Source organism: Labrus mixtus, chromosome 8 (genome assembly GCF_963584025.1).
Source record: "Labrus mixtus chromosome 8, fLabMix1.1, whole genome shotgun sequence".
Taxonomy (NCBI): Eukaryota; Metazoa; Chordata; class Actinopteri; order Labriformes; family Labridae; genus Labrus; species Labrus mixtus.
The window spans coordinates 25,389,679-25,402,728 of NC_083619.1; the positions used below are offsets into that span (position 1 = coordinate 25,389,679).

The window sequence follows — 13,050 nt, forward strand, 5'->3', positions numbered from 1 at the left end:
GTGATCATTCAGGCTGTTAGTGGTTGTCTTACATTTTTGTTTCATTAGAGAGCTGAAACTATCAGTCAGTTAATCAAAGTGTTGATTGGCAAAACTTTTTGTTTTTCTTTTTGCCTTTATTGGATATGAGAGTATAGATGGATTAGGAAACCAGGGAGAGAGAGAAATTAGGAAATGACATGTAGGAAAGGAGCCACAGGCCAGACTCAAACCCAGGCCACCCACTGGAGGGCTGTACCCTCTGTATAAGGGGCACAACCTAGGCCATCTGCACCCCATGACGGCAGTATCTTGAGAATGATAGTGCCCAAGTTCACTGGCACAGGTCCAGTTCAAAATGTGAATGTTTGCAACGTGAACTTCCCTCCTGGTTACATTGTTTTTGTTTCTTTGGCAAGTCTAGGGTCTGACCTTTGGTTTAAGATGAGTCATATAATCACTCCACACACTGTGTTGACATGGTGTTTATTCAGTCGCTGCGGGTGCTACAACTGAAACCTCTCAGGCTGTGCTGTTCAGCAAGGTGCTGAATGTCGCTGCTCCAGGAATACCAACCATGGGGCGGGACTGGTCGCCCAGGTAACAAAGAAAACAGATGCTTGTCAGATGATCGTCACAGAGAACAGTGTGTGTGTGTGTGTGTGTCTGGGTGTTGCAGCGTTCAGAGTGTTTGTGAGACTGTAAGAAAAAACGAAGGAGATGGAGTGATCTGTCTCCTGTTGTATGATTCGACTTTTGTGTTTGTTTAAAAAGGAGAGGAAAGGGCGGCGCTGGTTCAGCTCAGGTGATAGAGCAGGCGTCCCCGCTCCCCGGTCCAGAAACAAGAGACAAGCAGCACAATGCTGTCTGCATGTTAATGTTTTCTCTCCATCGTCTGTATCACAGGAGATAACAAAGCAGACCTCCTGCACACAAACATATTGTGTTCCTCATTTTCGGTTCCCTGCCTCTTCCATCGATCCAGACATGCATCGATCTCCACACACACAGACACACACACACACACACACACACACACACACACACACACACACACACACACACACACACACACACACACACACACACACACACACACACATACAATTTAGCATTCAAAGCTCCACCCGTCTGTCTGGAGCAGTGACAGAAGCTTCTCAGGAAACCACTGCATCACTCCTGGACAGGTGACGTAGGAGTCTGTGTGTGTGTGTGTGTGTGTGTGTGTGTGTGTGTGTGTGTGTCTGTGTGTCTGTGTGTGTGTGTGTGTCACCTTATCTGCAGTATGTGAGTGTGCAGTTAAAGTTGCATCCAATTTCATGAAAGACGTGCAGAGGTACACTGAGTAAACACACACACTGCCATTGTGTGGTTTGGGACCTGTGTGTGTGTGTGTGTGTGTGTGTGTGTGTGTGTGTGTGTGTGTGTGTTTGTGTTTGTGTGTATGCACCTGTCACCTGTGAACAAACAACCCAAGTTTTCTTCCTCATTAGGCGTCTTCGGCACCTCCGCCAAGACGCACAGCTCCCCGCTGGGACTCAACACACACTCATGTTGTACACTTTTGTTCTCTAACTCACACACACTCTCTCTCTCATTTTCACACACACACACACACACACACACACACACACACACACACACACACACACACACACACACACACACAGTCATAAGTACACACATGCTGACAGTGAGAAAGTAATTAAATATCTAAAGCATCATCATCACTTAAATCCCTGTATACCCACACTTCTCCATCGTCTACTACTTTGTTTTTAACACATCCAAATCACACACACGCACACACACACACACACACACACACACACACACACACACACACACACACACACACGCACACACACACACACACGCACACACACACACCTCCTGCTGAATCCATTCTGAGCAGTCCAGTTGGTCCATTTTTCACGCTGAGCTCTCATTAATACACCACAGACAAACTCAGTACCTGCAGCAGTGTGTGAAATAGATTTGCTTTCTAAAGGCTGATGTAAAAGTGATCATTCCCCCCCTGGCTGCAGTTTCTTCTCTTCTATGTCCGCTTTGTGTTTGGGGGGGGGGGGGGGGGGGGGGGAACGATGTGTGTACCTCGACTCACAGGCTGATCGATGTGATGAAGATTATGTTTGGTATGTGGAGACCTGGTTAGTTCAGATAAAGTGATCTGGTGTTGGGGAGTAAATGTGGTGTAGGGGCAGCAGGCCACTTTAACACTGAGGAGGAAACCTTTTCTAAGAGTTTCAAGGATGGTTTGCTAAACCTGAAAGATGTATGAACTAGAAGTACAAACTTTATGATGTGTTGTAGAGATGCACAGATTCTGAAAATCAGGGCTGATACAGATGTTGTTCCCCCCCCCCCCCCCCCCATATCACTTCTTTGTAATCCCTCCTGTCTGTCTCCTACACTGCAAACATTTCCTTTCGGGTAGGAGAATAACTCAGAGTTTGTCAAACAGGTGACTTCTTCTGCTAAACAACAAACATCAGTGACTCTGCCGCGTGCCGCATTATGTGCAGATGGGCCCGTGTTTGTCAACAGGACCTTGGCTGATACAGATGTTAAACTGATACATCAGTAAGTCGTTGTTTTCTCTTTTGTTTTGGACATGACAGCAGGCAGAGCAAAATGTTTTTCGCCAGCGAGCGTCTTCATTTTCTTCTCATCTCTGGTAGAACGGTTGAGGAAAATTGCCAGAGTAAAAAAACAACAACAATCTCATTATCATTTCTTTGATTAGTTTTTCTTCATTTGTGAAAACGGCACAAAGGTTGCCATGGTAACGCTTAAAAAATAAATTGTTTTGGAAAGTTTTACACTTATTTCAACGATTAAAAAACACAAAAAACGTAACTTTAACATTATTAACCAGCTTTTTTTAAAGTCTTTAAGTAGCAACATGTTAGGTATCTACTGAATTACATCATACGACGACCTTACTGTATCAGCAGATATTAAGGAAACATGCTATGTCGACTCTGTGAGTGCAGACCTTTCAGTCAGCGGTCAGGGCACAGCACGCTTTAATGTGTATTCTTGTTGAACTCATTGCATAACAGAGAGCTCAAAGTCTGTTTGGGTTGAAAAGCACAATAAGAGCTCGAGGTGTTTAAGTGTTAAGAGGAGAGAGATGTGGGGAGGAAACAGTCGACTTCTTCAGACAGAGGAACGTTGTTTTTATTTCCATTCAGCTCAGATTCTAAACACACGTTGTGCTCATGTCTGTCGGCTAAGTGGATTCATTCTGCATCCCAGATGTAAATCATCAGACACCGACAGAGCGGCGTGCTGCTGGCTCCTCGGCAGTGGAAATCAGAACGAGCTCTAAACGGCGAAGTGGCACACATTAGATAACGTTCCATCTCTCTGTGTCTCGTCTCTCCGCAGTAACAGAATTCAACAATGGCTTGGAGGCCAGTTCAGACTCAGATGATGAGGACAAGCTACACATCGTGGAAGATGAAAGTCTGCAGGACCCCGAGGTCGCCAACGCCGAGGGGGGCACGCCGGAGGACAGCCATGACGCCGCCACAACAGTATTATCGCTCAACGGCTCCCTGAACGGAGGTGAGATGAAAACTTAAAAAAAAAAAAAAAACATGAAGACTGTTCTGTCTTTTTTTTGTGAAGCTGAATGTAGGTCAGACATTTCCAGGCTTCAGATTGGACTTCCAGGATTGATCTTGATTATATCTGTTAATCCTGGGAACGTTTGCTGAGCATGTTTGCCCTTTCTCAGCTGTGCACTCTTTCCCATTCACACACACACACACACACACACACACACACACACACTTTGTGCTGGGAGCTGCCCAGTAAACCCACAGTCTCTCTATCACACTGGCTGTTTCCTCACTGCTCTGCTGCACCATTTGGGATCAGATGAAACCGTGAGCTTGGTAGCATCGTTTCAGTGTTGTTTGCCTGGTGGGCTCTTGAAGAAGATTCACCAACAGTGTTTGTTTGTGTGAAGGAGAAAACAGAAGATTGGTACTGCAACTTTGATCAACAACATGTTTCTGTCCGTAGAGTTAAATCAGCAACAAAATCTGACCAGTGATGATTAAGGATGAAAGTGTTCATACGGCTGGCCTGTGTTATTATTAGAGCCTGACTGAGTTATCAGCAAGCCGATATCAGCATGTCAAGTAAATATCTGTGTCGGTTAATGTTTTTGCAGATATACGTCGATAGAATTAGATTTTAGTCAGCAGTCAAATAACATTTCATTTCAGTATCATTGTACACTAGCAGGTCTCTTTCTAGCTGTCACCACTAGAGGGCACTATATGGATTACAACAAACATCATCAGTCTCCAGAGTGTCAAACAGTAATGCACGTACAGGCGCAGTTACTTTCCAGTTGAGTGACCATCTTGTCTTCATCATAAATCTTTTCCACACGTGTTTGATATCTGCGTTTGAGGGGTAAACGCAATAAATGTGTGTTTATATCTTTATCTGTCAATAAAGACCGAAGATAGATCTAAGAGAGAAATCGGCCGACACATATCTGTATCGGATTATTTTATCTGCCCAAATATCGATGTGGGAATCGGCCTCAAAAATCTAATATCGGTCGGGCCCTTGTAATTATTTACCATCAGTGCTGTAAATAAACTTAAGTTGTAGTGCTGGGCGATGTGACCTCAAATCAACATCACCATTAATTGAACATTTGACCTCGATTACGATTAATGAACGTTTTTTTTAGTTTTTGGTTTTTGCCCTCATAGTTCACTGACACGGTCTCTCCTGTAAATATGATCAACTATTAAAGCTGTGATATTATTTCTAAAGAGAGAGTGCTTATCTGATTACTTATTTTGTGGTTATTTATTGAATATTTTGAACTGAAATCAAAGCATCGCTTGAAATGAAAACGACACGTTTTAGTTTTAAAGTAGAAATGAACTTCTCTAAAACACTAGAAAATAAATAACTTGCATTTCTTACAAACAGTTTTTCCGCAGTGTTTACATTTGACTTCTTTTTGTTCGGTGTCGTCTTCCCTAAAGACAAAATGTGTCCAAACGACGGACATTGCTTGAATGTAAAAAATCGAAATAATCGACATGGGCAAGATTGCGTCGTTTAATTTTCGATTAATTTCCCTGCTGAGCTGTAAACGTGTGAGTCAGCTCAGTGTCTGGTTGTTCTACCATCGCTGTATGACCACGGCTGCTGGCTCTCTTTTAGTGCCTCAATAAGAACAGGTGGTGAGATTATCCACACAACTGTTGTCAAACTCAGAAGAGGAAGCAGACTTGTGTTCACTCCGCTGCTTGTACATTACTCTTACTGAAGCAGATATACAGTGCAGTCTTCTAAGTCCTCGCCTCTTAATTGAATAATAAGATAGAGAGCAAACGAAGCGTTCTGCTGCCAGCGTTTAGTGTGTAAAGAAGAAGCTGAAAGCCCCCGAGTAAGCCGAACACGATCGCAGCTCAGTGTGGTGTGACACTTTCAAATCAACAAGAGAAGAGGGAACATGTGAGTGTTTCAGATAGAGAAAAAGAAAAAGAGAGTAAGCATGCCCGCAAAGGAGACGTGCTTCAATAACGCCTTAAATGAAGTGTAATCCTGACAGTCATGCAGCGGGGTTTCAGGTATAATCTTCAGCTCTCATATGCTAACTGGCTAAATCCCCAAACACTCGCTAACAGGCTAACACACATTTCTTTCAGTGTTACAGCTCTTTGCCCCGGGTGAAGTTCAAACTTCAAATCCCCGACAACACGGCACCCTTCACACCAGCAGAATGATTTAAGAGTGCTGCTGCTTCAAACGCCTGAGCTTTTGGAGACACATCCCCCCCTGAACAATACAACTTTTTACACCCAGACAGAAAGAAAATAATGACGCCCAAACAGATTCTCAGACAAAGCTGTGAGATGTACTGGATGTTATCTGGGTCAACTGTCTGAGGGAGAGACCTCTTTTTTTTTCTCCTGATTTTCATTGTCTGCTATGACAACCTTTTACCGCTCCGCTGTTACCCAGCATGCACGCCAGCACAATGCAAATGAAAAGAGACGCTCGGATGGGATTACTGCGCCATAGCTTGCGTCTCATGATGACTGGTGAAGTGAAACTGTAATCCATTCAAGCAAAGAAACGCAGCTTATGTAATATGTATGCTAGAATGTTTTTTGGCTCTAATATTTACAGAGCTGCAGCATACATGTTGCACAAAAGACACATTTCTCTGAAAACGGCTTCAAAACTTTAAGTCTGTGTCAGTGAGCACTTCCTTTTGGGCACAAGACGATCCATCCACCAGACGGGCGAGGCGTATCGAGCTGCTGATTATTAAACAGGTTTGCCCGGGGCTGCCCAAAAAAAAGACAAACACGCTGTTAGGCCGCGTGTCCACCTCGCGTTTTTTTTTCCGGGCAGAAAAGCGCTGGATGTGCGCTCGGGAGTGTTTGCATGAAGCGTTTGTCCGCTGAGAATAAAAGAACTGCACGTCCGTCCTGTCCCTATGACAACAGTGTGTTGACAATGGCCGTCGGCCGCCGTATGACCGACACTGCTCTGTTACTTTTGACTGCATGTTTTATATTTGAGATTGTTTTTTTAACCCGATCAGACGTGGAGCAAAGAGGATGTGAGTGCAAGATACAAATCTACAGGTGGCATCATACATTTGGAAAAGAGCGCAGGTGACTTCAGCAGCGCCTTTCTGAAAAGTTGAAAGATTCTTAACTTGAGCACTCGGAGCGGCCGCACAAAAAAGGTGGAGCGCGTTCAGAAGAAAAGACGCTGGACGCTGAGCTTTTTCTCCAGGCGGCCGCTTTCTGCTGAGAACGCTCTCTACTCATTGAAAACAATTGTTAAAATTCGGGCTCAGAAAAAAAAAAACCGCTAGGTGGCCTGAAGTGTGCACTTTTCTTACACAAACACAATGCCACAAATGTCACAAATGTGAAATAAGTGGGAAAATGGCAGACTGACAGCTCACCAGAGGTTTTACATCTGCATCAAAAGTGAATTTCCCTCAACTCATCTTCAACTTTTTTTTATCCCCAAAGAGATTGGTTTTGCAGAAAAGCATGTAAAGGACTGAAAAAGACAAAATACATGTAAAAGCTAAAGAGGTAACCTCTCTGAAGCAGGAGCTCAAAAGGTTCCTCTAAACGCGGTTCTGGGAACTTAAATAGTTCATAGTTCCTGCGGTGCGGAATCAATAAAAAAGGGGGAGGGGTCCAAAAGTTCCTGCAGTCTAAAAGTGCCTAATGTAACCTCTGCTATGAGCCACATATAGAAACTAGAATAAAGCCCTTAATGATGCAGAGTAGACTGATAAAGCTGCAGGGCGGATGTGTCTGCACATTTTGTTTTTCTGTACACCTCATAGTTCAGAAGGTTAATCTGTAAGGCGATCCTCCATGCTTAAAAAATGACTTGAGACTGAGACTGAACAGTCAGACACAGCTCACAGCCATGGTTTGATTAGATCTCTTGTATGTGACAGAACTGTAATAATACTGTTGAACAGAGCGTTTGGGGGTGTGGTCTTTACTGGTGATGATCTTCCTGCTCTCTCTTTGATCAGATCAGTTCAATCCTCCTCTCAGCCTCGGGGAACGTCCTGCTCGCTCACACAGCCAGATGTTCTTCTCTCTCATCTCCTCTCTGATTTTCTGTGCATACACTTCATCCTAAAGGCTAGTCTGCCTACAACACACACACACACACACACACACACACACACACACACACACACACACACACACACACACACACACACACACACACCAACACGTCATCTGATCTCCGTCTCTTTCTGATAAAAACAGAGTAATGAGCTTCATCAGCACTCCTTCATGTCTCTGTCCTCAGACTGAAGTCAAACTGCCTCTCTGCTCGACTTGAATGACTCAGTGTTTCCTAACACGGTGCTCCTCTAGCTGTCACATTTAAGGGATTTCATGCAAAAGGATATCATAAAAAAAAGTTTTTTTCATGGCCTGCCACATGTTGTCTTCTCTTGTGAACATGTGTTCGATCTTTATGTTTGACAGGTTTTGATTAATTAGGGCTAAGTTCAACTTTTTCGTTTTTTTTTTTTTTTTGCCGTTTCTGTCGTTATTGGACAGAACAGCTGAAGAGAGACAGGAAATGTTTTGAGGACAGAGTGGGGGGATGACGTGCAGCAAGGGGACGATGTCAGATTCGAACCCATGGCCGCTGTGACGAGGACTATAGCCTCCGCGCATGGGACCCGTGACATAACACCTAGGCTATCTGGCGCCCCCTTTTCACGTCATTTTGATGCAGTCAGATGAAGCTCACCTCGCCATCAGCTCCTCTCAGATTTATCTGTGTCAACGTCGTGTTTAGAAATAGATGTTTGGATTCATTTAGGATTCAGGAGCGACATGTTGTTTAAAACATGTTATGATGTTAAAGCTGATATTCATTCTTTAATGTTGGTTTATCACATGAATCATGTTGTTGAACATAGCATACTTCTCTCATATTGGGGCAGCTGTGGCTCAGTGGAAGAGTCTGTCGTCTCTCAACAGGAAGGTCGGGGGTGTGAATGTGTAGGTGTGACCTGCGGTGTAAAAGCGCTTTGAGTAGACAGAAGACTAGAAAAGAAATATACAAGCTCAAGTCAAACAAAGATTGATTGAAGTCCATTTATATTGTGCGGGCCTATTAAAGTTATTTTCTATAATTAATATTCATTTTTTTGGGGGGGTAAGAAAACATGAGAAATATACATTCATATTTCCTATAGTAAGGTAAACTGTTTGATGTCTTATTGAGACCTGTTAACTCAAATATATTCAGTTAATTGTCCAGTTAGACAACTTTTAGAGGAAACAGTTTGTGTTTGAACATCCTCTGTGTGTTTAATGGGATTTGGCTACAGCTGCATCTCCTCCTACAATAACCAGGAAGCACAACTTGTAAACTTGAATGTGTTACTTTAAAAATGAAAACGTTTCCAGACTGTAGATTATTCAGTGCGTCTCGAAAATGTACATGCTTCCACTTCTGTTGTATCACAAGACAGGAGGAGTGAGACATCAAAGAAATCACATTTGATGGGAGTTTCCTGATCAGAGCTGCTCAGATCCAGTTGACTGTGGGGAGTTGAGTCAGCTTACCTGCTCTCTTGGTTTTTTTCAGCGCTGACACCTTTTTATGTGCAGGTTGAGTCATGCGGGAAGCATCACGTCTGCTTTGTTGATCACAGCTGGACCTGAAGTCTCTCATCAGTCCTGCTGACCGTCCACATATTCTACCTTTTTATAGATTCACAAGTTTCACCAGCGGCAGGAAGTTCAGACAAGAAACACTTCTTATTGGAAGTTTTTTGCCTTAATTTTCGTTTTTTTTTTAGCAACTGGACGTTTTGATTTCCCATAGTTAGAAAGTTTGCAGGGACAGCGCTTGACGATGTAAAAGCCAACTTCTGAAAGCATGACACACCTCAGCATTCGTGCAAGCCGAACACAAACAAGTTTTAATAAGCCGCGGCAGAACTGAGTCTGCATTCAACGGCACAGATTGATTGGCTCGTGTTTACGCCGCTTCTCAATGCCCTTTTTTAATCCTCCATTCGGCTGCAGCCTACGCAAGCATCTGCCTTCATCTCAACAGCAGCCAGCGTGAGCCAAGCAGGAAATACTAAAACCATGGAGACGGCGAGAATGTGACACTCGGAGATATTGCTCCCAAGTCTTGTTTCTTTGTTTCTGAATAAAGCCTTACATGGTGTGAGCAGCTCATGAGTGCTGCTCACTCTCGTTCACTTTGTTGCCCTCCCTCCCTCTCTCTCTCTCGCTCTCTCTCAGCTCGCTCCTTTCTCATCTGTGTACTCACTTCTTTTTCCTAGTCACTGATCTCTTTTCATTTCTTTTTGTGTTCTTCTACCTGACTTGCCTCTTGCCTCTTTGTTTCCCTTGTTTTTCTCTCTGCTCATTTCTTCTTCTACTCATAATCCACCTAAAGAAGTCGTGTGAATGAGCCTCTGCTCAGTGTTTGAAGTGATAGCTGCTGCGGTGGATGTTATGAGCTCTTTATTATCCGCTGAATGTTTGCTGAGCTTTTTGTTGTTCAGTGAACCCCCCCCCCAAGAGTAGAATCACTTATTTGGCTGTTTTGGATAAGCTAACTTCTCTACGGTCTCGTTCTCTGATTGGTCCAGCAGGTTGTGAAGTGCTTACAGCCAATGGTTACTGTCTAACTACAGCGGATAGGTAACAGGAGTAATCAAGCAAGTCTTTAAGCTGTCCGGGCGTCGGATCGCCTCCTGCACGGCACCTTGTACAGAGGCTTTAGTCCTTGATGTGGGCGACCCAGGTTTGAGTCTGACCCTGGACACTATACTGCATGTCATCTCCCACACGTGTCCTCTAGAAATAAAGGCATTTTTTTCTTTGTAGCATGTCTCATGAAGAATATATCTTGGTCATATTTCCTTTTTTTGTTTGTTTTTAAGGTTTATGCTTGGGCTTTTTATGCCTTTATTTTAAAGATATGACAGTGGATAGAGTCAGAAATCAGGGAGGGAGAGAGAGAGAGAGAGAGAGAGAGAGAGAGACAGGGTGGGGAATGACATGCAGGAAAAGGAGCCATAGGTCGGATTCAAGCCTGGGCCGCCTCTACACGGGGCGTGCGCAGTAACCACTAGGTTACTCCTAGTTATCCAAATGTAAGGGATTGTTATGAAAAGTTTAATGTTTATAATTATGAATTATGACAAAAACATTCATTTTTACTGATATGGAAGATACTGAAATGGGCATCTGGGACTCAAAAAGTGTTCTTTTGAGCTGCTTTCATCATGACTATAAGGTGTTTCACAGTTTAAAGAGAGTGCCTGGAGTCTTGTGTTTTATTTATAGTTGTGACTCTGAGGCCTCAGGTCGACCTCATGAATGGACTGAAAAGTCAATATCATCCAGCTAACCTGTCACGTTTGGGAGTGTGAATAGGAGGATAAAACCCAAATGCAGACAGTACAGGCTGAATGGTGCAAAGATACAACAACAATACAGCGATTGATTGATAAAACAAAAAGTGGCTCGTGTGCAGGTATTGGAGGGTTGGCAGGCAGGCAGAGTGGTAACAGAAAAATAGGCCAGTGTGTTTTTTTATGATTTTACTGTTTATCACAACTGTTGCTTGAAGCTCTTTTGGTGTCAAACTGTGAAGCCCGAGTACAGTGTGCAGTAGTAGAGCGATACAAAAATACCTTAAAAATGTAGGACAAACATTAACAGGCCAGAAAGAAGTCATGCTTAAAGTTTGTTGAAGATCTCAACGTGTGTTTGAGGGAAGGCATAGAAAAGCCGTGAGAAGTTGAGATCCCTTCAAAGGCTCTGTGTGAGCTCTTTGGATTGTCTGACTTTCGCTCCCTTCTTTCCCCGCCGTCTGAGGGGAAAGCAGGGAGAGCAGCTGGTGTCGAATTGGTCCTCTAGTGAGAGATTAGTGCGTAACTCCCCTCCTGCAGTCTGGGCCGCACTGCAGCTCCAATCCATCCCGCCTGATAAATTCACCTCCGACTCACAGTGACAGGTTCTGGCAAGGTGCACTAGTGCAGTACTCTGAGTATGAGAGTGTTCGGAGTCTTTAGTGGGTGCTAGTGCCTCTGAATAACTCTGCAAGTGTGTGTGTGTGTGTGTGTGTGTGTGTGTGTGTGTGTGTGTGTGTGTGTGTGTGTGTGTGTGTGTGCGCACCACATGATTTCCTGTTTTCATTCCAGTCTGATATTCCACATGTGTGTGTTGTTGCAGAGTCCAGGTCGTCATTACAGCGTGGCTTTTTGCGAGGCATTAAGAGTAATTGTAGAGTGTGGTGGGAAAATATGCAGAGAGGTGTATCAGTGAGGGGGAGGAGGAGGAGGAGGAGGAGGAGTGATGGAGAGAAGTCAAGAAAAACAGGGGAGGGAGGTGAGGGGCAGAAAGAAAGGTAGCGCTAAGGGAGGGAAGTGAAAAAGAAAAGTTTTAGAGGGAAAAGAAAAGATGGAGGCAGAGTAACAAGAAGAAATGGAGAGATGGAGGAGGTACTGTGTAAAAGGTGAAGAGTGATAAAAGATGGTTTAACTGGTGTGAGGAAGGAGGTAGAGTAATTAAGAGTGAGAGTGATGATGGTGGAGGAGAGGAAGGGAAACACAAGGAAAATATTAGAGAAGAAGTGTGGTTAGGAAAAAAATCTAATCCAATCCAGAAGAACGTTCAAATTCAAAACAGGGCGACCGACGTTCTGTACAATCAAACGTAAAAAAAGTCTATGAAAAACAAAGACCAATGTAGAAATAAGAGGACGTACAAAGAGTAACCCTATGACTATTCAAACCCCAATTATCAGAACAATATAGGGCAACAACTAAATTCAATGTCACATATAATTAAATACACGTCACCATGTTTTTCTAACTCTAACATGTGTCTCTAGTCTGTCTACAAACCACCCAATCATGAGAAAAGTCCAACCTCTCCGTCTTTTACCTGCTCCACTTTTCAGAAAATGTGTGCTCAAACAGGCCGTTTGGAGGTTTTCTCTTCATGACATCACAAAGGGCAGTAGCCCCTCCCCCAGGTGGGTGACACTCCCACAGCTAGGTGTTTGTTCTGACCCCTGAGTCTGCCTTCTCACTGTAAACAATAGGACATGGTGCAAGAGAGACTGAGCCACCCAAACCCGTCCAGAGAGGGGGCGTGGTCAGACACAGGTCATTTACATATTTAAAGCTACAGACACAGAAACAGCCTGTTCTGAGCAGGGCTGAAACAGAGGGGTTTATAGACATGATCAAATACAGGATCAGAGTGGATTTAGAACAGGAAACTTCACAGACATGTTTAGAGGAGCTCTGAGACTTAGAATATGTGACCTTTAAGCTGTTCTTCCTCAGCCTTCATCTAATAGCCAACAACAAAGTGGTGTCACGGCTAAAGCATCTAAAGCTTCCTCTTAGACTTCAGGACGAGTTTGTGACAAGAGACATAAATATTTAATCTTTATTGTCTTGTTTTCATGATCGTAGGAAGCCAGATTGTAATTGAAACCCCTACTTTGAGT

General features: G+C 43.7%; 1 protein-coding gene across 1 annotated transcript in view; it reads left to right on the forward strand.

The window, feature by feature from the left end:
* The window catches only part of LOC132979533 (zinc finger E-box-binding homeobox 1-like), a 71,226-nt gene that overhangs the window by 42,276 nt on the left and 15,900 nt on the right, over positions 1 to 13,050 (forward strand). The window contains exon 2 of the mRNA XM_061045420.1: positions 3,394 to 3,573. Within this exon, the coding sequence (XP_060901403.1) occupies positions 3,394 to 3,573 (180 nt within the window). The remainder of the gene's footprint in view (positions 1 to 3,393; positions 3,574 to 13,050) is intronic.